Source organism: Physcomitrium patens, chromosome 6 (genome assembly GCF_059467195.1).
Source record: "Physcomitrium patens ecotype Gransden chromosome 6, ASM5946719v1, whole genome shotgun sequence".
Taxonomy (NCBI): domain Eukaryota; kingdom Viridiplantae; phylum Streptophyta; class Bryopsida; order Funariales; family Funariaceae; genus Physcomitrium; species Physcomitrium patens.
This window is the reverse complement of record NC_143415.1, coordinates 15,637,171-15,658,098: the sequence shown is the minus strand read 5'-3', so window position 1 is coordinate 15,658,098 and position 20,928 is coordinate 15,637,171. Positions and strand designations below refer to the sequence as shown.

General features: G+C 34.0%; 3 protein-coding genes across 3 annotated transcripts; 2 read left to right on the top strand and 1 right to left on the bottom strand.

The window, feature by feature from the left end:
* The first annotated feature begins 1,735 nt into the window (after nt 1-1,735).
* Nucleotides 1,736-3,009, top strand: LOC112284095 (uncharacterized). Its single transcript, XM_024523635.3, has one exon. The coding sequence runs from the start codon at nt 2,082-2,084 to the stop codon at nt 2,808-2,810; it is 729 nt and encodes a 242-aa protein (XP_024379403.1). The 5' UTR covers nt 1,736-2,081; the 3' UTR covers nt 2,811-3,009.
* A 207-nt stretch (nt 3,010-3,216) lies between these two features.
* LOC112284093 (AP2-like ethylene-responsive transcription factor SMOS1) lies at nt 3,217-6,048 on the bottom strand. Its single transcript, XM_024523629.3, has 2 exons — nt 4,825-6,048; nt 3,217-4,679 (listed from the first exon to the last, which is right to left on the bottom strand). The coding sequence occupies exons 1-2, from the start codon at nt 5,526-5,528 to the stop codon at nt 4,016-4,018; spliced, it is 1,368 nt and encodes a 455-aa protein (XP_024379397.1). The 5' UTR covers nt 5,529-6,048; the 3' UTR covers nt 3,217-4,015.
* Nucleotides 6,049-6,233: 185 nt separating this feature from the next.
* Nucleotides 6,234-7,513, top strand: LOC112284097 (small ribosomal subunit protein uS13z/uS13y/uS13x). Its single transcript, XM_024523637.3, has 4 exons — nt 6,234-6,339; nt 6,477-6,637; nt 6,883-7,071; nt 7,338-7,513. Exons 1-4 carry the CDS (start codon nt 6,337-6,339, stop codon nt 7,441-7,443), a joined length of 459 nt encoding a protein of 152 aa, XP_024379405.1. The 5' UTR covers nt 6,234-6,336; the 3' UTR covers nt 7,444-7,513.
* The last annotated feature ends 13,415 nt before the right edge of the window (nt 7,514-20,928 follow it).

The following is a 20,928-nucleotide window of genomic DNA, read 5'->3' as shown; positions in this document are numbered from 1 at the left end:
AAGGCAGCCTCATACCGCATAGCTCCAAGTAGTGTGTTCCCAATTGTTGTCTATATGTGAGTGTCTGTCCTCAGATATATATATATATATATATATATATCTGGAACTTTAAGGTGCCACAAGGTATACAAGTTTGGTGATGAGATATAATGCGATTTTAAAATTTTAATGAGATGACAAAATTCTTTTAACATAGATTTAGCATTCCATTACAATTTTTTTGTTTCCACATTATTAACTTGTGACAACCCAAAGGCACTTTGAAAATACTAAATATTACATTGAAGAGGGAAGGAAAAAATATCGAGTCCTCACATATGGGTAATGAGGAAAAAGCAAGTTTAGTGGTTATTGTGAGATGATTTCATCCGGCACTTGTCACTTCCCCTCACCCCCACCATTCACAATAATAAGTCACACTCAGTTGTCTTTCACTGTGGTGTTGTTTTGTCTTTTCATGTGGATTTCAACGTCTAACATTCAAGTATGGATGACTGCAATTTTGAAGCATTTGGATGCAAATTACATCTGGACATGTGTGAACAAATCAATCAATAGTTATCAGAACATCAGTGGACATTTTAATTAAGAATAGGAAAACTATCCCTTGAATTTTTAATGATTAATCCCACATTTGTTTTTAATAAATTGTTAGTTTGAGCTTTGAGAGGTAAGTTCCTTGATTGTGATAACAAGGTATTACATTTTACCAAAAATAAATCATGGTTGTATGCAAATCAAAAGATTAAAGAACAGCCTATTTTATTTTATTTTTTACTAGTATAATTGAGATATCCATTTCTATGCAAAGGGTTTAATTTTACATTTTTTTGTAAGTTTTCAATCATCTTTGTGTCTATATGATTTGACAATTATATTGTCAGCTACAAGGGTTGTGGAGTTAATCGTTTGTAAGCATCAATACCCTTGGTTGTTCTTTTATTTAAACAATGATACTCTTAATGATTTTATTTCTATTCCAATCATGAAATTTTAAGAATAAGCTTGTATCTGAATAACGAAATCTTGAATACAATCTATAATAAAAATATTCATATTCTTTTTTTAGAACTAGGTAACCCATAACTTTTAAGTTCCATATAATGGTTGATAAAAGGAGTAATTTAATTTGCTTTGAAAAGACCTATTTTTATACAAATGTAAAAAAGTCGTTATAAATAATCTGCAGCTTTAGAACAGTTAATAGCTTTCAAACGAAAGTTCACCACTTACTTTAAAATAATAAAAAAAATCATGAAATATATATTCATAGAAAAGTTTGGAATAGAACAGTCCACAACATCCAAAATGACACATTAATATCAAACAGAAGGATAATTCATTCCTAATCAAGAGACATGGATGCAAATGAGCTGTTATATTGGAGAAAAACGAATAAATAAATGAAATGTCAACAACTAAAACCATAAATGGCACACAAAAGAGAGTTCAAGGAGTAATTAATAATGATTAAACACATTGGAACAGAATTGAATTTTAAACTGACTATGCCAAAGGATCAATATACACAGGAATTCTAGTTGACGGGTTCAGGTTTAAACCACTCCCTCTTAAGTAAGATACAAGTTCTATCACCTCACCTAATTTTGCATAAAAAAACTTCCAACAGAGGATGGAAGTGCTCCACGTCACAGCTCAAGACTGCCAGCTCGACAATAACTCCATTCTAGAATTTCCGACGTGGCAGTCTCTCGACAAGGGCGTTCTACCGAACATGGGTTTAGCCTATTCAGTTTTCCGACGTAACGGAGGTTTTGGTGGCTCTAAATTGCGCGTTGGATCTCTCATTTTGTGAAAACGCAATTTGCCTTCTGTTTCTCTTTTCACGGTCTTGCATTCGGTGGACAGGTCTTCTTTTTTTATTTTTTTTATTTTTATTTTTTCTTCTTCTTCTTCTTCTTGCTGTGTGCATATTGCAAGAGCGATGCTGAAATCTCGACATTGTAGAAATTAGGGTTAGGATGGCAGTTGGGTTTAGCTTGTAAAATATACATCTCGCTTCCTTGCATCGAGAGGATTTGTTGGAGGCAATCTGAGAAGGAAGAGGAGGATTCGTAGCTATGGAGGTTTTGGGGGGATTGAGACCAAGTCTTGATGCGGATGCGTTGTTTGAAGCAGCTGTGAAAGGGAACCCAGCTGTCTTTGAGGATCTATCTGAGGAGGAGCTTAAGAAGGCGCGTCTGCTTCGTGACGAGGACGAAAGAACCCTTGTACACGTCGCTGCTGCAAGCGGGCACGTCGATGTAGTGAAGAAGATCTTGGAGGGGGTTGGTGATTCCAAGAGTTTGTTGAATGTGAGTGATGAGGAGGGGTGGACGCCCCTCCATTCCGCTGTGAGCGTTGGACGCATCGCAGTAGTGGAGGTTCTTCTCGTTTTCGGCGCTGATGTGGGAGCAGTCAACGAGGGTGGCAGGACGGCTTTGCATTATGCCGCTAGTAAGGGCCATGTAGAGATCGCCAACATGTTAATCAGGTTTGGCGCGAAGGTGAACAAGAAGGATAGCGTAGGATGCACGCCGTTGCATCGGGCTGCTAGCGCCGGACATGTGGAGATGTGTGAGGCGCTGCTGGAGGCAGGAGCAGATATTGAAGCCACCGATCGGATGTTGCAGACTCCGCTGATGCATTCTGTGATTTGCGATAACCGCCGTGTGGCGTTTCTGCTCATACGTAATGAAGCTGATGTTGATGCTGAAGACAAGGAGGGTTATACCGTGCTTGGTCGGGCAAGCGAGGAGTTACGTCCCCTTCTCATCGATGCCGCAAAAGCTATGATGGAAGATTCTTGATGCTCATCTTATTGTTTTTGAAGTTACACCTAACTTGGCTCAATTATAGAGCATCCACACTTCAGGGACCTGCGTAAATTGCATTGCATAAGATTGTGATCATAAGATTATAGACTGAATGAGAGCATAATTTTGATGCTCGGTTCAAGTACCTTTTCATTACCCTTTCAATGCATTATGATTACTGTTTGATGGAAAATGTAACTCATTGCCGAAATGGCAGTGAATGTGTGGAGTCTTGTGTAGAGATGGAACTGTTGTCAAATGATTATATTATTTTTTCCCAGCCGGTAGACCCTGCTGTGGCGAGGAATTGGAGTTCTCAATTTCTGCAAAGACAACCTACGCTTATTACTTCAGGGTTGTTCAATTCAAAGTATAATTCAACACAAGCGAGATATGTGCGTACATCCTCAGGGAATCAGTTTCTTGTGATTACACTGCCGACTGCAGTTTCGAGGTATTCTTTCAGTAAAAGTCCTACGTAAAGCCAGGTAGTTACTGAGGCTTCAGCTTGCATGACCTTACATTTCCACCACGTGTGGCTCAAAGCATGGGTCAGATCACAGCATCACATCCCACCTCTAATGTGGCGAGAAAGGGATATGACGCACGTAGAAATCTAATGAGTGAATATGGTTAAATCATCAGCTCCAGTTTCTATTACAGGACTGCAAAGAATGGCAGTAGTAAGAACCTCATAGCACTTCATATCTACAAAACCCACCAAAAATGTTTTGAGCCCAAGTGAATCTTGTACACCCTTGGATCGAGGTTGAGAGAGATGTCCAACAGGCCTACAATAACTCTTTGGGAGACGCAGATAGTGTTCATACTAAGTGCAGATTTGCTGCTTGGCTCAATTGCGTTCTGCAATTACCTTTAAAATATTTCGTGTAGTCACAAGAGGTGGACGACAATTCCCATCATCTAATATCGGCGTCTTATATTACGGTGTTCCAATTGCACTAGGAGCTCGAGGCTTGGTAGACTGACCTCATGCAACTGCTCTGGTAGAATTTCCCACTGCGTATTTCGTCTTCCAAGGCGCGTGCCAATGGCACCTTCCACTGTTCAGGCAGTCAGTTGACACTGCTTCTAGCAATGTATCCCTGCAACTCTCGTCGTCACTAACACAAATGCTGGGAAGTCTTGGGAAGGTTGGGAAAGTTTGCTTCCAGGTGGAATATATGACTTTGGAACTCTTAACACGATGTCAGTTGCTGTGATGTTAGGGGCTGTACAAATGGATCCCAGTATGCAGGACTATCTGAGAAAGACGGTCCTTGAGAGTCTGCCCCAGACATAACTACACCTTCATCTAATTGCCCAAGTCTGTCAGAGGATCCATAGCTGGGAGGGAAGTTGCTCATCTCGTAGTGAAGACGAGGACTGAAAATATCACTGGTAGTCTCATCGTGCAGGCTGCGGTTCATATGAAGACCTTGAATATATTGAGAATGGTCTCCAAATTCAAGCCCTGGTTCATATTTTGTGTCAGTCTCTGCAGCTACTGCAAGTGAGCTGGAGCGTTCACGCATGCTTTTAAATATAGAAGAGCTCAAGAGTAGACTCAGCGCTGAAGGGGTGGTGACTTTCTTGTGAGAGTTAGAATGCAATACGCCCAGTGAAGGGAGTTGATATGGTTCGCTCAATTGACCAGGCCATGCTTGATGTCTTTGCTGTTCTTCTGGTTGAGAACCCTCATCCCGCTGAGAAGGGCCATCGTCCCATGACGTTGGACTCGCACCTCCTTCTTCCTCTTCTTTCATACGCGAGAGAGTGTCTGCAGAGACGGTGGTATCTGCTCCTGGCTGGTAACTTGTGGTGGCTGTCTGTGCCCGCTCTGGACGCAACCACGTGATATATCTGTGAAAAGATAGTGTTATGAATTCTAGTGAGTAAGTAAGAGCAGATGGAAGTGAAGTTGTAGAGGGATACATGACATCAATGATGTGTTAGTCTTGCGAGAATATGTGATGTTGGGAACAACGTCTGGAGAGTTGGTAATTACCTGCTTAGATCGAGATTTGAGCCGGAATTGAGGCTTCTGTACTCCAGAGCTTGAAAGTCGTAAGCAGCAGCTTCCTCCTGCGACATATTACTGCCAGGATTTCCCCAGTGCAGATACTTGTTACCAAGAACTTGGCCAAGGCGGGCTTCCCATCTTCCCATCGAAGGGTGTCGTGTAACCCCTTTGAACTTGGACGAGCCTCGCGAGAATCCACTACCTTTTCTTCTCAAAGACGCCAAGTACTCTTCTCTCGACACCGACTGCATTTCCTCTACATCCCTAGCGTAGTCTGTGACGGGGAAATTGATCAAAGTCCCTGGTCCCCAATATTTGAGAGCGGCTAGATCATATGCTCTAGCGGCTGCTTCCTCATCGTCGTAAGCTCCCAAGTACACTTGCTTCCCTTTCTTGTTCTGAGCCTCATTCCAGGTACTCTTATCCCACAAGTGAGCCTCGTATCGGCCCGTCCAACGATGCCTGGTCACGCCTCTGTAGATTGAGCTTCTCTTCCCCGGGACACAAGCGGGCATTTTGCTGATCCTCTCCTTGGCGGACGACCCTCGGTCACGGCGATAGCGCTTGATCCCCCTGTGCTCCTGCACTGGCGATCCCTTGGGTGATTCCACCATGCCAGATCGCTGCGGCACTGCCTCCTCGTTCCCTGTCTCGCTTGGTTGATTCGGCTTCAGCTCCGTGGGCTCCATAGCCCACCGCGAATTGATCTCCTCAACTACCGTCTTGCCAGTGCTTGTGTAAAACTTCGTCAAGCGACTACTTTACACCACCACCTAAGACACTAGGCAATCCCTGAAATTGAATTATGAGTCCAATCCATCCATCAAGAGAACCCACACCGCCTGTGCTAGTGTAGACGATCGCAATCCGACACAGCTTCCACAATCATCAGGACAGAACCTCGTCCTAGCTACGATTCGAACGGTCACGTCTGGTTGTAATCACAATCCCCGTCTTAGTAAGCCATTATGCTCCTCCGGCTCGTGGACTTGCTCCTCAACTAGAATAGCATCAGAAATTAGAAACGGCAAGTATTACTGCATTTCACAACGTAGAGACAACAAGATTGAAACCGTGAGAGGGTGAAGGAGAAGTGGCTTGGAGCTGTTACAGTGGAATAGAGTCTGAGTGATCGGAACCAGAAGAACGTTCAGCTGAAAGTGGGAGTGAAATTCGCGACCGTTGGCAACGGACACGTTCTCCTAATCTAGCCTATAATTTTTGTTATATTTATTGATTAATTTCTTCATCCAGGCTGTACATGGACGTTAGAATTAGGTGCTTTCATCCATGTATTATGTCAACTTTCACGAGGGGATTCGTGAAAGTGGGACCCATCCGAATTGTGGGTTGAATGAACGCTGGCTCGGGGAAACCCTTGCAAACCCCTAAATGTTGCTTCCACTCTGTCTGGAATGCCCTCTCTCCTCGGCCCAGACGCTCGAATCCCGTTTTCAGCCCTAAGCTCTGTTACGTTAGTTGCCGCCGAACAGCGCGATGGTGGGTAGTTTCTCCCACCTGTGCTACACGTAAAAATTTCAGTTTTTCGGTTCCGTTCTGTTTGGAGTGTTTTTTGCTCGACTTTAGGGTGTGCAGGTTCATGATCTAAATTGGTTCAGAATGGTGGGTGTGACTAGTCGCTCATCGCGGGTGAAGAGTTTCAACATATTCTTCGTGTGCTGAATACAAACGTCGATGGACGGCAGAAGATCATGTTCGCCCTGACCTCCATTAAAGGAGTTGGGCGTCGTTTTGCCAACTTGGTGTGCAAGAAAGCTGACGTTGACATGAGCAAGAGGTATGTATGGTTAACCTGGTTTTGTGTTTGTAAATTTAAATCACAAGAAAGTTGACAAGATGGATGAGCACGCAGAGGGCCCGTAATATCCTCTTGCTTTTCCCAGTGCTTTTTACTTTGCAAGTTCAGAATTCCGAGACTTTTTTAAGGAATAATGTAGTCCTTCTGCGACAAAAAGCCATCCGTGTGCACCGACGACACAATTCGCAAACCTTGCTCATTAAGTTTGGTGGAATCGAATTCAGGGCTGGTGAGCTCTCCGCTGCTGAACTCGAGAATTTGATGGTTATTGTTGCCAACCCTCGCCAGTTCAAGGTCCCAGATTGGTTCTTGAATAGGAAGAAAGATCACAAGGATGGTCGCTACTCCCAGGTTGTTTCGAACGCCTTGGACATGAAGCTGAGGGATGACCTCGAGCGCCTAAAGAAGATCAGGTTCGCATATTCTTGTCTCCTAGCATTTCATTATGATGCTCAAACACTAGACTCTCATTTTCCAAAATGCATGTCAGCCTTTCAATTCTGAATTCAATTTTCTGCGAATTGCGAGTTTCATGTATCGAATGCTACATTGTGACCTGTACTTGAATTTGCGTATTATTCTGAGACAGTTCCTCAATTGTTAGTGATCACATGTTTTTAGTTTGCCATTCTTGGGCGGTGTTTTATTGACTCTTTCTGAAACATTTAATTTGTTGCAGGAACCACCGTGGACTTCGACACTACTGGGGCTTGCGCGTGCGTGGACAGCATACCAAGACTACAGGGCGACGTGGAAGAACCGTCGGTGTGTCCAAGAAGCGATAGAGAGTTTATTTTGTGTTGATGTTTAGTGTTTTACTGGCCCTTTTCAAAGTAAAATCCTCGTTCAGTATCACGCTCAAATTTCTCAGTACACACTGGTTTTGTATGATCAACTTTGTGAGAACTTAGATGTTAGGGTTTTGTGAGAAACCGCTATTTCAAAATACTCTTCTCCCCTGCATGTTTGTGCTGTACTTTGGACAGGTCTTAGTTTGTTTTGGTCATAGTCAGTGATTGTCTTTGAAGTGGAGTGCAAGCAATATAGTTTGAACTGTCTCCACGAATGCAGCAGCTCGTCAGTATTGAAATGGAAAGTTGGGTCAAGTACTGACCTGATCTAGTATGACCTTTATTCCAATCAAGTGGTTAAGGTATGCATAATGGCTGTCTGCCAGTGTCTGCTGGTCGTGATCATATGAGCAGGCAGCTGTGCCCATTACCCACTGTTGGGGAAGCGATAAAGTGTGATGTTGAATTGTTTTTTGTAGTATAGTTTTGTTCTTGTCAAGCGATGTGAAGTACTTCCTAAGGTGAATATGTTGGTGCAGTTTGACAACAGTTGAGTAGTGATGGTGAGATATGTATTATCCATGCCATACAGAGCTAGCAGCAGATTTCGATGGGGATGAGATGAACAGGAAACGAGCTGGAATTAATTTAAGGCATACTCATGGACCGCTGGGAAACGATCAGAATGCTTGGAAACTCGGAAATTTTCACTTGAAGACTACCTTAAGGAGTGTAAATATTGTTTGGCCTCTTCCTACATAGTGTGTTTCGCTTTAATATAAAATCTTTCCTAGTTTTAATGGGTACTCATGTATGAAGTGTGCATATGTAAAAGTAGAATGATAAGAATCATTCGACATGTGAAAGACGACTCGAAGAATGTTTTTATCAAAACAGTGTAGGACATGTTCCATGAACTTTGTATATGTTCTACAATGTTTTGAAAAAAGCCCTTCTAAATCATAACTATACCACGCTTCTCTCAGTTGACAAATTTCTCTCCATGGACTAAATATTAGTTAGAGTATTTACAATATGTAGATGAGGAAATTATGTCATTCTAATTACTTCAAGTCAAATTGCTTTTGGAGATTGTATACACTAGAAAGTCATACTTTTTCTTTTGAAATTATTGCAAAGAGTTGAGATGGTATAATTCATTTCGTTGCTTTTTGTACAGGAAAAATCCCAACATTGAAGGTGAAGGATTACAAATATTAGATCAGAAAATAAGAAAACTTAACTGTTGTGGTTTAATTTTTAAAACAAAATAATCATTTAAAAATCTTTTTTTCTTACAATTTATGTCAACAATTTGTGATTAGAGTTTTAATAACTTCACAGTAATACATGTCTTAAAGTCTTTGCTAAGTCTATTGCAATATGTATTAGGCAAAATTTATAATTAACATTACATATTATCTTGGAAAACTTCAAAGTTTTTTGTATGCTTTGTCTAGAGGTTCCTATCTTATACCAAAAGAAGACATATACCATTAGCAACAAATTGTTAGTTTGACACCAAAGTAATTATATCTCTAAGCCATAAAATTTATAGTCTTCATTGTCTCAATATTTAATGCAAAAATTTGTTTAAATATTTCAAGAGACTATTTTGAACTTAGGTCTTTTGATATTGGTAGAATCCCAAAAATAAATACAACCCAATTCTATCTTAAATATGGCATGATGTCTCGATATTAAAAAAAATTGAGAATAAACTAATTTAAGAACTTATACCAAAAGATTATTGATATAAGTTAATCTTTTGATTATTGATATAAAGTGTTTAAAGTTGGTAATAAGGTGTGATTATTTTGTACTAAGATCAAGACCAAATAATTTTGTAACAAATAAGATATTGAAAGTTTAAACTATTTTCTTTTTTATAAAATATTATTCCAATTATATAATGGTTTTGTTAACCATATTCAATAAGAATTTATAAAATTTTTAATATTTCATTCAATGTATCTTATAAACAAATCAACATATTTAATAGAAAATAATTACTACCACCTTAAATTAAAATATATAATAGCAAAAATATTAAGATAGACAAAGTCTTGGTTTTTGGTCTAAAAGAATTACAATGTTTTTAAAAAGTATGTTTTTATTAAGATAGACAAAGTCTTGGTTTTAAAGTAGTGACAAATATATATATATATATATATATATATATATATTGTACTTTGAATTATATATGATATTAATGAGTGCATGTAAAAGCCATCTAAAAGAATTACAATGTTTTTAAAAAGTATGTTTTTATTAAGATAGACAAAGTCTTGGTTTTAAAGTAGTGACAAATATATATATATATATATATATATATATATGTACTTTGAATTATATATGATATTAATGAGTGCATGTAAAAGCCATCTAAAAGAATTACAATGTTTTTAAAAAGTATACATCTATGAGTATAAAATTCACACTTCAACCCAATTATGAGATGGTCTCAATTAAAAGTTGCTTGTAATTGGTGGTGTGAAGTGGAATTAGCAAGAACAAAAAAAGCAAAATACAAAAACAAGTGAAACAAGTACAATCAAGCAATCATACACTACAAAACTAGTCATAGTCTATTCATTGAATTTTCATCCATTAAAAAGTAAAAAATAAAAGTAAAAAATATTTTTAAAATTTTAATCTTTTAATCTTTCCAATGGTATAAGAAACATGTTAACTTGAATTATTATGAGTAAGTTATGAAGATTTAAAATAAAAAGTAAATAAATAAAAAACTAAATAAATAATTTTTACCTTAAGAGTAACTTGCTTAAGAGATCAAGAGTTTGAGCCTCACTATGGTTCACAAGTAGTGTTTATGGGTGCCAATAAAGGCCACGAGACCTTAGTGTTATCCTCTTAACTACCTACAAAGTACTACAACCCATATGGGACTTGTGTACCTCCTTTCTTTTAAAGACTACATTAGCTACTGGTCCTCCTATTTTTTACTAGTAAAACCAATAATTTTTTATTTTTGACTCTACCATAATGTATAAAAACACCCAATTAGCTTGAAAACCTATTGTGGCTTTTAAATCTTACTCCGTTTCTTCATAATGGCTTCCGAAGTGGTAAAACTCATTTTTATCAAAGTCTTGAAAATTACTCTAAAAAATACTAAATAAATTCTAAATAAATTCTAATAAATTCTATAATTTTTTAGAATATTAAAATACATTTCAAGCTATACTTTCCTGCCTTGATAATTTTCATAGTAATAAAATAAATTTAAATCTATTATAAATCCTACTTTCCATATAACTAACTAAAAAGACATGAGGTTCTTTTTCATGCTTCTTTTAACTACTACTAACATTTATATTTTTTTATAAATAATATGTATAGATAGAAGGCCAATATGAATATCTATTTTAGTAAATAATCCTCAATATTCAATAATAAATAAAAAATACTAAACCAACTAAGATAATTGCCTCCAAGACTTATTAAGATTCCAATTCTACAACTAACATTCTAATTTTCTATTTGTCTAAAGATTTTAATACTATTCACTATATATTGTGGTTCTAAGTACTCTAAATGCATCTTATTATTCTAAAACAACTAGTGAGTTGATTTGATGACTTACAACATTTATGTATATATGGACAACAACTCTTTAAAGTAAGAATCAAGTATAGAAAAAAATAAAAAGATAATATAAAGTAGTAGGAAATAAGTTTTTCTTATATACATTAATAAATTTATTATAGAATTTTTTATAGCATGATTAGAAACTAAAAAAATAAAAATAAAAATAAAAATTCTACATAATTCATTTAAGTTGTCACAACCTTCATGACATTAAAACCATGATCAAGATATTATTTTTAAATACATTATTTTTAAATAGATAGTGATATATTATATTTTTCATATAATAATTTCTAAAAATAATTCTCAATACTTGGTTATATTATTGGAAGCAAAAAATACGTCTCTTAAAATTTTACCTATATAATGTAAAGATAATTATGAATTTAGAATTGTGCATCAATAAATATAAATTTTATTAAAATATGAAATATAATTAATAATTCAAAAGACCTATTAATCATCTTAATATAGAATATAGATAAGAATATATGACAAATATATATATATATATATATATATATATATATATATTTAAAAATTTTAAACTTTATGCACTTTAAAAATAACCTCTTGGAAAATGATAAAAATAAAATTAGGAGAAAAATATGAAAATAAATTACATTAGTAAAAAGACCTTTAAATTGGGATCTGATTTTCAATTTGAAGTAAATTTATTCATAAATAGTACACCTACACTAATTTAGAAACATTACATAACTTTAAAACTTACTTTGTAAATATGAAAGTCTTTAGATAGCATCTACACAGATTTTTTGTTGGCTAATTTTTCTCAGATTATAAAATATTTTTTATTCTTTGTGAAAATTCATATCTTTAAATTTTCTTAAGTTATCAATCAGACATGATTTATTGATCTGATATTAATTTTTTTCATTAAATACCATTCGTGCTCTATAAGAATAAAATAAATAAAAAAATGATATAATGTAATTACAAAATGAATAATGTAATTACAAAATTAAACCAAAGAATTGTCTTTCTCTATTTGGCTTGTTATTTTAATTTTTTTTAAACCACTCTTAATTATTTTAATTTATCTGTGAATTAATTTTGTATTGAATTTTTTTTAGTTTAAAATTTATTAATAATATTATATAAAAAAAATTATTTTTATTCCAATTTTTTTCTTATTTTTGAAATAAATAGTTCTTAGAAGCAATATGCTAAATAAAATCATTTATTGTTGTCACCATATTATAAAACTATCAGAATAAGTAAAGCATCTAGCTTTGTAAGTCTTGATATTGATTTTTGTGTAAAATTAATCAACAACCCTTTTATTCAATCCAATTATACTAAACAAAAGAACATAAAAACAAAAAAATACTAAAATTTTTCTTTCTTAATAGTTTTATTTTTTTGAATGATATTTATTAAAAAAATATTCAAAAATTTAGAAACCTCAAAAATTATTATATGCTATAATTCTATAATATTGTCTTTTCTAAAGTATTATATTACTACATAGTTCTTTATAATAAAAATAAGAACTTTCTATAGAAAAGTAAAATAACTAATACTATATCTGTATATATATATATATATATCTTAATCAATTATGAACTAGTTCATTTGTTATCAGATTTAACTCTTTTGAGTAAAGATGTCATCTTATCTATTATCTACCAAATTGGTGTTTAAAGCTATTAAGCTTGACCAATCTAATTTTTTATCTTACTTAATTTTCAAATAAAATAAACCAAAACAATCAAAATATTTAAATTAAAAATTATTTAAGTATATTGACATTAAATAATTGAACTAAAATCTGTTTATTTAAATAAATTATGTTTTTCATAAAGATTCTTCAATGTATAAAAGTTTATCTCTATAGTTTTAAACATAAAATTATGAAACTAATTTTTAGTCCTTAATTAATTAATAAATTTTATTTTTTTCTATTTAAATACTTGTATTTACAATGCTATCCAACTGCATAAAGCCAAAATCTAACAAATAATATGTATTTTTAATCGTTGAATGTAATTACCTATAGTATAATAAATTGAATATAAATATTAACTTTTATATTTCAAAAAGGTATCTTTAAACACATATATCTTAAAGTATTTTGATATTGTTGCTTCTTATTTCTTCATGCAAATTTTATAATAGGATAAATAAATAAGTATTTATTTTATTCTAAACCAATACAATGCAATTATATTTTGTATTTTAAGTTATAATTAGACAACATCAAAAATAAATTATTGTGATTTTCTTTATATTAAGATCAAAATTTCTAAAGAAGTTTGTTCTATAGTAAAGCAAATATACATGATAAAAAGAAGTTATCATCCACAAATCCTAAACTTGTTTGTTGCTTGAAGGTAGTTTTGAAGGCTTTAACAATAATCACCTAATAAAGTGGTCTTCTTACTTTAGTATAGAATCTTATTGATGGTTACGAAATCCTATCAATTATCTTAATGTGAAACATAAATCAAATATTGTTGCTAACAATATTTGACAAATTTTAGACTTCATCAATTGATAAATCAATTTAATGGTTCCTTGTGGATTTCTATTTCTAAATGGATAAAATAATTTATTGGATGTTTGTATTATTTACATAAATAGAAGTAAGTAGAATTAGGTTAAAGCATATAAGTTAGGTAATATCTTTAAAAATAGACAAATAAAAGATAGATATAAGATAGAAAGATATTAGAATGATTATTGCTAATTACAAAGAATTTTAAGAGTCTTGAACCAAGACTTTAATACAAGCGTGTTGACAAAATTGATGATGGCTTCAATCTTGCAGCCATATAAATTAGCTACAAAAACATCTTATAGAGCTTTGTTAGTACTACAAGGTTTTTTTTTTGTCTAAGTATGAAGTTGTAGGTTGCTTCTAATCTTACTTCCTAAGGTCAAAGAACTTATAGAATAAGTTTTAGAAACTATATGACATATCCATAAAAGTATGAAAATTTAATTTCCTTCTAAAAAAGAAATATGTAGTACTTTGAAAATGATTTTTTATGACATTTAAACCTTAAAAAATGGATCTTCACCTATATCATCATATTTTAAAGAAAGATTCATAGAATAAGAATTTGTTGCTACTTGTATATAGGATTAGGACCAAAATATATTTGGTTTAATATTTAGTGAAAAACATCAATACAAATCACACTATGTAGATCATATAGTCTATTTATCTAATAAGATGTAACTAGTTAGTTTGATTGTATATAACTTAGTAGATATATAAGAACCAAAAACAACACAAGAATTAATACAAGTACCAAAACTAATAAACAACGCTTTATTTAGACTAATTAGTTACTAGTAACAAATATGATTTTAACAAATGTTACTTTAAATTAATTGTCACATATATTAATTGGAATGGTAGAGAATAATTTTTAAAGAACAAACTCTACATTATCTTTTAGTATTACAAATAGACAAGATTACCTCAACATTTAGTTATGATTTAATATTATAGCATTATAAGGTATGAGTTGCAATCAAAGCAAATACTTACATAAGATTTTAAAATATCAAAATGCTCTTTGAATTATATAAGTCTTATAAATTGTCAAATATTTTAGTTATAAAAATAGATATTTTATTGCTAAATGAATTTATCAACACTTATATTGAATTAAATAAATAATACTAGTTTCATTATGGAGACAAATTTAAAAAATAGAAATGCTTTAGATTCATCTATATTGGTGGCAATCATACATGAAGAGTAACAAAAACTATTAGCAAATATAAAAAATATTTCTATAATAATAAGATAGCTTTGTTCTAAGAAAATTCTACTATTAGTACATCAAATGATCCAAAATTACATAAGTTTGTTATTGGAAGAGAAAATTAATAAGATAAGAATATTAAAAGTTAATGACATAATAAACTAAAATTAAAATATGAATTGTAATGAGAGTTTATGAAACTTCAGAAGAGTTTTTGTTACTTTTACATTAAAAGAATTCAAAGTATTATACAAAATAAAAAGTTTAAAGACAATGTGATACTATCATATTCAAAGAAATATATATATATATATATATATATATATATATAAAATATATATATAAATATTTAGGAAATTTGAATAGAATACTATGGCAAAAATCAAAATTTTGTGTTTTAGAAGCTACATTAAGTTATATTAATGATCCAAATAGAATTAGAGTAAGATGAATATTAATTCTAATCTTGTCTTATGTCAAATATCATTTTATATATATATTAAAAAATAGGATATTATAATTTTTCTTCTATAATTCTAAAAAAAATATTTTAAGAATTTTTTAAAAAAAAAAAATACAACATTTGTATGTAATAATACTTACAAGATTTATTAATTTCAAAGCAATAAGAATTACAAATCTTTGAATTTGTAACGTCTTGAATTATAGAAGAAAAATAGATTGCAATGATAATAAGAAACAAAAAAATATATAATTCTAATAATATTCAAGATAAAAAAATGGTACTTAAAATACAATAAAAGTGTGTATTATTTAAAGTATGAATGCAACATAAGACTTATTGTTATTGATAAGTTTTGATAATATTCTTTTATTATCTTACATAAAAATATATGGATTTTTTAATAATAAAGATAATGTATTCATGATAACAAAAATTTGTAAAGAAATATTAAAGAAGATTTAGGACTTTAGTAGCTCAGAATAATTGTTAAAAAAATAATATTAAAAAAAATATACATAAGAATATTTAATGTAAAAAAGATGATAATTACTTTTCAAAATAGATAGTTGAACTTTTAGAATAATATTATTACAACATTCAAAGTTTTATTAATTATAGAACTATATTTTCTCAAATCATAGTAGTATACAAAAAATAGTTGGACTTTGCACAATATTTAAATCTTGAAGATAAATAAAGCCTTGATATAGAATCAATAAGGCTAGAGTATATGTATGTATGCATGTATATATACACATATATATATATATATATATATATATATATATATATATATAATTGATTTTAATATTTAATTTGATTGAGTTGCTTAATTTTTAAAATAGTCTAAATAGAATTAAGGGTATTATTAAAAATAAAGGATAAAAACTTTTAATCATTTAAATAAATAAATAAATAAATAAAATTGACATTCAAGAACAAGACTATAGTTTTCAAAAAAAAATCACATCTTTGTTTTAAAGGATTAGTTTTCACAGATTAAGTTATAGAATGCCATTTATAAAATAAAAGGATTAAATTGGTAGATATAACTAAATAAAAAATTAAAATCCTAATATAATTATTTAAATAAAATATTCTTATTTTAGAATTATTGAAAATAAAACTCCAATCTTCTTCTAAACAATGCACTTGACTTACATCAAGTGGGCTCACAAACATGAATAGTGAAATAGATTTTAGTTTTTTTTAAAAAAAACCTTTTACATACTAAAAACCATAGATCATCTTAAAATTAAGTTTTAATATTTTATATAATAGCATATATAGTTTATTTTATTAAAAAAAATTAAAAAAATATTCATAATACTAAAAATATTTGTATTTAATTTAAAAAATATTTTTTATGCATATATAGATATAATAAATAAATAAATAAATAAATAATTTTAAATTTTTAAATCGAAGCATATATGGTACTACTGTCACGGACACAAAATACAGACTTGAAATCTAACAAGAAGTTCAAGAAGAAGTGGCAGAACTAGATTAAATAGATGAGTACAAGAACAACACCAGAAAGGTGAGCTAGAACTCCAAGAGATGTGTTGTCGAGACTGAAGAACTCTTCAGCCTCGACTCCTATATATACTACTGGCCTATGGTTCTAAGGAAGCGCATCAAGAAGCTTCCCAAGAACTATGAAGCTTCTCGAGCAACTACCCAAGAGTTAGGAAGCTTCTCAAGTAACTTCCTAGAATCTACTAGAATATTCTAAGAATCTTCTAGGGCCTTCTAAGGGAATCTTTAGGGAATCTTTAGGGAATCTTTGAAGAATATTCTAAGAGAATATTCAAGGAATCTTCTGGAAGTTTCTAGAGACTTCTTTCTAGAAGGTTCTAGAAACTTGTCTCTAGAAAGGTCTAAGGACTATGTCCCTAACATCACCTCCTCCTTTAGCTTCGAGGTCTCCGAGAAGTAATGTTATCGTCAGTCAATACCAACGCAAGAAAATGAAGATCTGTCGCATAACCTCTGCTATGAACTCCAATTGTTGTTCACGAGGCAAGTGATTCAATGGTCCTTGAAGCCAACGGTAGTGGCCCACGCCTTCAACTTCTGACCAAGCATGAACCTCCGTGTCTTCATTGTGAAATTGTCCTGCAAACACTCCTTCTGGCTGACCATTGTAGGCAAGCTCGACCTCAAATACAATCACCAGCGATCTGTTGCTTGGAATCCTTCGACGTCGTCATGGTGTAGGCGAATCTTCATCTCGCGGTCGTCTTCGTGAGCTAGTTGCTTGAGATGACATGACAAGTGTAGTATCTTGGCTATCCATATTCAAAGGCTAAAACAATAAGAACAAACTTGGGCTACTAACAAAGTTCTACGCTATCTTGGAGAGAATGACTACATCAACAATGGATTTTGGTGGTGCTCTCTCCTCTTTTCTGTTTTCTGGATGAGCAAGCTTCAGTAAGAAGCTATCGTCGAACCGGCTTGGGTTTCTCAGGATATCGTCGATGAAACTCCTGTACCTTTTGTGGCGCATTCGTGAGATTTTCGGCCGACTCCCATGTTCGTTCATTAATATCGTAACCGCTCCAATGCACAAAGTATTCTAATTTACCCCGTCTTTGCCGTGAATCCAGGACCTTTTCCACCTCGTATTCTTCGTGGTTCTCTATTTCTATGCTAGGTGGTGGACATTGTACTCTTCGAGGAAAAGACGATTATCGATAAGGCTCCAACAAAGAAACATAAAAGACACGATGTACCTTCATAGTAGCTGGTAACTCCAGACGATACGCTATAGGATTGATCTGCTTCTAGATAACAAATGGTCCCAATCTCCGATAGTCTAATTTGTCACATGGCCGCTTGATCTTAATATTTCGTCGAAGCAGCCAAACTTTGTCTCCAATCGTGAATTTAGGTGCCTGATTCCGAAATTTGTCCGCGGACGCCTTGTAAGATTCTTGGGCAGTTTGCAATTGAAGCTTCAATGTAGTTTGAAGCTGCGAAAGCTCCTTCACCAATCCTTCAGCTGTCGGATTGTTAATCGTTGACGAACTCCATAAGTCAAGCTTCGGATGGTATCCATAATTGGAAAAGAATGGCGTTTGTTGAGTTGACGCATGAAGGGTGTTGTTATATGCGAACTTGGCTAGCGGTAGATATGCGGCCCAATCATCTTGTTGATAGTTGATGGTGCAACGTAAATATTGCTCTAAAACTTAATTCACCCGTTCTGTTTGGCCGTCCGTTTGAGGATGAAATGCCGAAGAAAGCTTGATATCCACCTTCAATATTTCAAAAAGAGATTTCCAAAACTTTGACACAAACTGGGTTCCTCGATCCGATATGATATCATCTGGTAGACCATGATATCGATACACATTATCAAGAAAGAGTCTTGCTGTGTCTTCGCTTGACGATGTCTTCTTGCAAGGGACGAAATGCGCCATCTTTGTAAGCCGGTCTACGACAACAAAAATACTATCAAATGAATTCGATGGTGGTAGATCCGTAATAAAGTCCATGGAAACCAAAGACCATGGTCGGCACGGAATAGGCAATGGCTGTAGAAGTCCATAAGGCCGATGTCGAGGGTTTTTGGATCTTGAACAAATGTTACAAGATACAACAAAATCTTTCACATCCTTCCACATTTGAGGCCACCAGAAATCGTGGGAAATAAGTTCCAAGGTCTTATTGAATCCATAATGTCCCGCAGTTGGAAAGTCATGACGAGATTAAAGAACTCGGAGTCGTGTTGGCCCTTTTGGGATATACAACCGCTCTTCGAAATATACTAGATCTCGTTCCATCTTGAATTTATCATCATTAGCATGTTGCTTGATATCAAGGGCTACAGAATCTTCAATGGTTGCGGCCCGTACCTGGTCGAGGAAGTCAGCATCCATTGGTACAATAGCTGCGTTGAGCCGAAATTTCTCTGGCTTCAACAGTGTCGTGCACTGTTGATCAAATGCTGCATCTCCAGCCTTTGGCGCGAGATATGATCTCCTTGATAATGCATCGGACAACCCTTGTTGCTTCCCAGGCCGATAAGTAATAACAAAGTTGAACCTGGATAGCGACATACTCCACCGAGCTCGACGCCGATTCAAAACCCGAGCCGACATAAAATACTCCAAATTCTTGTGATCCGTATATACGGTCACTGGATGTGCAGTTCCTTCAAGAAAGTGGCGCCACTTTTGGAAAGAATCTACTATAGCAAGGAGTTCCTTATCGTGGATCTCATAGTTGATCTCAGCAGCAGAGAATTTTCGAGAATAGAACGCAACTGGATGGAGCTTCTCATCTACGCCCATCTATGAAAGTATAGCTCCCAAAGCAAAATCCGAAGCATCTGTCTCCAAATAAAAGGCCTTTGTAAAGTCCGGATGTACCAAGATTGGAGCTATAGTAAATACCATCTTCAAATCTTGAAATGCTTTTTCTGCAATAGGTTCCCATTCAAGCTTGTCCTTACACGTTAACCAAGTGAGGGGGGCAGCAACTTGAGAATAATTCTTGATGAAGATCCGATAGTAGTTAGCAAATCCAAGAAAACATTGTACGTCCCTAACCGTCTTCGGAACTTCCCAAGACATGATTGCTTCCACCTTCTTTGGATCCATCTTCAAGCCTTCCGTAGTCGCGATGAATCCCAAAAACTCCATCTCAGTTTGGTGAAATAAGCACTTCTCCAATTTGGCATAGAATCCTCGCTCCCGTAGTTTTTTGAGTACCAGACGAACGTGCTTCTCATATTCTTCCTCGTTCTTAGAAAATATCAAAATATCATCTAGATAGATGACAACAAATTCGTCTAGATACTCTCGAAAGATGTCGTTCATCATGTGTTGAAAGACCGCTGGAGCATTCGTAAGACCAAATGGCATGACATTGTATTCAAAATGGCCATACCTTGTTCGGAACGCTGTCTTCCATTCATCTCCTTCCTTGATTCGCACAAGGTTGTAAGCTCCCCTTAGGTCAATCTTTGTAAAGATCCTTGCACGCCCAAGTTGTTCTAAAAGACCAGAGATCAAAGGCAATGGGGAGCGATTCTTTTTTGTCACCTTGTTGAGACCTCGATAGTCCACGCACATCCGTAGTGAGCCATCTTTCTTCTTCACAAATAAGATTGGTGCCCCAGCTGGCGACTTCAAATGACGGATGAAGTTCTTGGCTAGATTCTCGTCAATGTACTTCCGCAACTCAGTCAACTCCGTCTGCGACAAATTGTAGATTGGTCCAAAAGGTGGTTGTGCTCCTTCTTGCAATTCAATGGCACAGTCATAGGGTCGATGCTCTGGCAGCATATCAGCATTCTTCTTTTCAAAGACATCTTTGAATTCTTCATACTGCTTTGGAATAACCAAAGTCGGAGTTGCATCTTCTTGAGTCGGAGTTGCGAAGATGACAAGAGGTGTATTTTGCTTGGCTTCCTTCATGAAAGCCCTTGCACCTATAAACAAGGATTTGTTTTTAGACATTGTCTTGGCAGATTCCACCTTCAAGGAGTTTGTTGGAAATGTCACTTTCCGCAACTTCCAATCTATCAATGGATTATATCTATCAAGCCAAGATAGTCCCAAAATGATAGGACATATAGGGGTCTTGATAACATTAAACACAATATTGCTCTCATGGTTTTCAAGTCGTACCTTCAATGGTTTAGTT

Excerpts from the sequence above, each read along its gene's own strand:
- LOC112284095 (XM_024523635.3), top strand. The coding sequence starts at position 2,082 with ATGGAGGTTTTGGGGGGATTGAGACCAAGTCTTGATGCGGATGCGTTG.
- LOC112284093 (XM_024523629.3), bottom strand. The coding sequence starts at position 5,528 with ATGGAGCCCACGGAGCTGAAGCCGAATCAACCAAGCGAGACAGGGAAC. Across the intron at positions 4,680-4,824 it reads TCAAATCTCGATCTAAGCAG|ATATATCACGTGGTTGCGTC; the intron begins GTAATTACCAAC and ends ATCTTTTCACAG.
- LOC112284097 (XM_024523637.3), top strand. Across the intron at positions 6,638-6,882 it reads GACGTTGACATGAGCAAGAG|GGCTGGTGAGCTCTCCGCTG; the intron begins GTATGTATGGTT and ends AATCGAATTCAG. Across the intron at positions 7,072-7,337 it reads GAGCGCCTAAAGAAGATCAG|GAACCACCGTGGACTTCGAC; the intron begins GTTCGCATATTC and ends AATTTGTTGCAG.